The sequence below is a fragment of the Sinocyclocheilus grahami genome, unplaced genomic scaffold (genome assembly GCF_001515645.1).
Source record: "Sinocyclocheilus grahami isolate Dianchi unplaced genomic scaffold, SAMN03320097.WGS_v1.1 scaffold18823.1, whole genome shotgun sequence".
NCBI classification, from domain to species: Eukaryota; Metazoa; Chordata; class Actinopteri; order Cypriniformes; family Cyprinidae; genus Sinocyclocheilus; species Sinocyclocheilus grahami.
Genome location: NW_015517307.1, coordinates 1 through 1,752, shown reverse-complemented (window position 1 = coordinate 1,752; position 1,752 = coordinate 1). Strand labels below are relative to the sequence as shown.

The following is a 1,752-nucleotide window of genomic DNA, read 5'->3' as shown; positions in this document are numbered from 1 at the left end:
AAAAAAAAGTAATCAAAAGCTTTTTGATAGAACCATTGTCGAATAATGCACAAATAAATTTGACGAAGAGCTCGCAAAAGTGGACATGAGGCTATATCTCCTCAATGTTTTATCGTTTTAATACCAAACTTGGAGTTTGTTATGACAACCATGTCCTGAGGTTACCTGCACAGTTTCGGCTCAGTGCCACCTAGGGGTTAGGAGATATGAAAAATGCCATAATGGATCTAAGGCTGTATTTCTACAATGATTTGCCACATTGGCACCAAACTATGTGTGTGTCATTGTCACCCCTAGTTAACCACACCACATCAATTTGACTGTTCATGTTAACCCTTTCAGACACTTGTGTGGACTGTGAAGATCACATTAGTAAGACAATTTTGTCAGCTTTTAATTTATGGTTTTCTTGAAATATCCATATGCATTTAAATATTTAGCTATTAAAATAGCTGCTAGAAGTCAAATGTTCACTATAAATTATCTTAAACTTTAAATTTTTTATTTTAAGGGCTGCATTTACAGTAGAAATAGATAAATAAAGCATGAACATATTTTTGTGTCACCGAAATGTAATTCAGATCTGAAAGGGTTAATTTTTTTTCAAGGGATGGCAAAAGTCCTCTTCAAGTTCTTTTCCAAGCATATTAGAAAAAAAATGTCACTGTTCACCTTCCGCTTTTGTTATCTTTTTTTAAGATTCGTCTCCTGAAGGACAATGATTCAACCCTCAAACCCACGTTCATTGTTAAACCGGACAGTGGATCCCAGGGCGACGGCATCTACCTCATCCGTGACCCCGCTGATCTTCGGGTCATCTCAGGTGCTCAGATCAAACAAGCAGTTGTTCAAGACTATATCCAGAAACCTCTGCTCATCGATAAACTGAAGTTTGATATCCGCCTCTATGTTCTGGTCCGCTCATTGGAGCCTCTAGAGATCTACATCGCTAAAGAGGGTCTGTCCAGGTTCTGCACAGAACCCTACCAAGAACCCAGCCAGAAGAACCTCAGTCATGTTTTTATGCACCTTACCAACTACTCCCTTAATGTGCACAGCGGAAACTTTGTCCACTCCGACAGCTGCAGCACGGGCAGTAAACGCACCTTCTCTAGCATTCTCTATCGCCTGGCATCTAAAGGTGTGGACATCAAGAAGGTCTGGTCAGACATTATTGCTTTGGTTATCAAGACAGTAATTGCACTTGTGCCTGAACTGAAGGTGTACTACCAGGCAGATATACCACCTGGAAAACCAGGACCGACATGTTTTCAGGTATATTTACAATGAATTAATTTGTGTGTGTGTTGTGTTTGGCATATAGGTGGCCTGCATCACTATGGTCAGTCAAATGAGAAAAATGAGCACAAACCCATATGCTGCTAACTTTGTTTTTCCTTCACCAGGTGACCCCTAATCCTGTGCATTTCATTGTTTTTCAAAGTCAATAAATAATAAATAACAGAAGATGATGTGTCACAATTTTAGATCCTGGGCTTTGATATCCTGCTGATGAAAAACTTGAAGCCTATATTACTAGAGGTCAATGCCAATCCCAGCATGAGGATTGAACATGAACAGGAGGTGAGGGTGCAGATGCTCTTTTAGCGTGATGTGGTTCAAATAAACCGGTACCTTAAAAAATGTACTGTGGCAGTACTAAAGATAAAGATATCTTTGATATATTTTGATATTATTATTTTAAAAATCTTGTGTGATATAACTTGTTTGTTTGTTTGCTGGTTTTTATTG

The 1,752-nt window shown here is 38.7% G+C and overlaps 1 protein-coding gene across 1 annotated transcript in view; it reads left to right on the top strand.

The window, feature by feature from the left end:
* LOC107579646 (tubulin polyglutamylase TTLL11-like) overlaps positions 1–1,590 on the top strand; it is a gene marked incomplete at its 3' end in the record, with an annotated part of 3,427 nt that extends 1,837 nt beyond the window's left edge. Inside the window, exons 2-3 of the mRNA XM_016265451.1 lie at positions 700–1,275; positions 1,489–1,590. Of these exons, the coding sequence (XP_016120937.1) occupies positions 700–1,275; positions 1,489–1,590 (678 nt within the window). The remainder of the gene's footprint in view (positions 1–699; positions 1,276–1,488) is intronic.
* Positions 1,591–1,752: the final 162 nt, after the last annotated feature.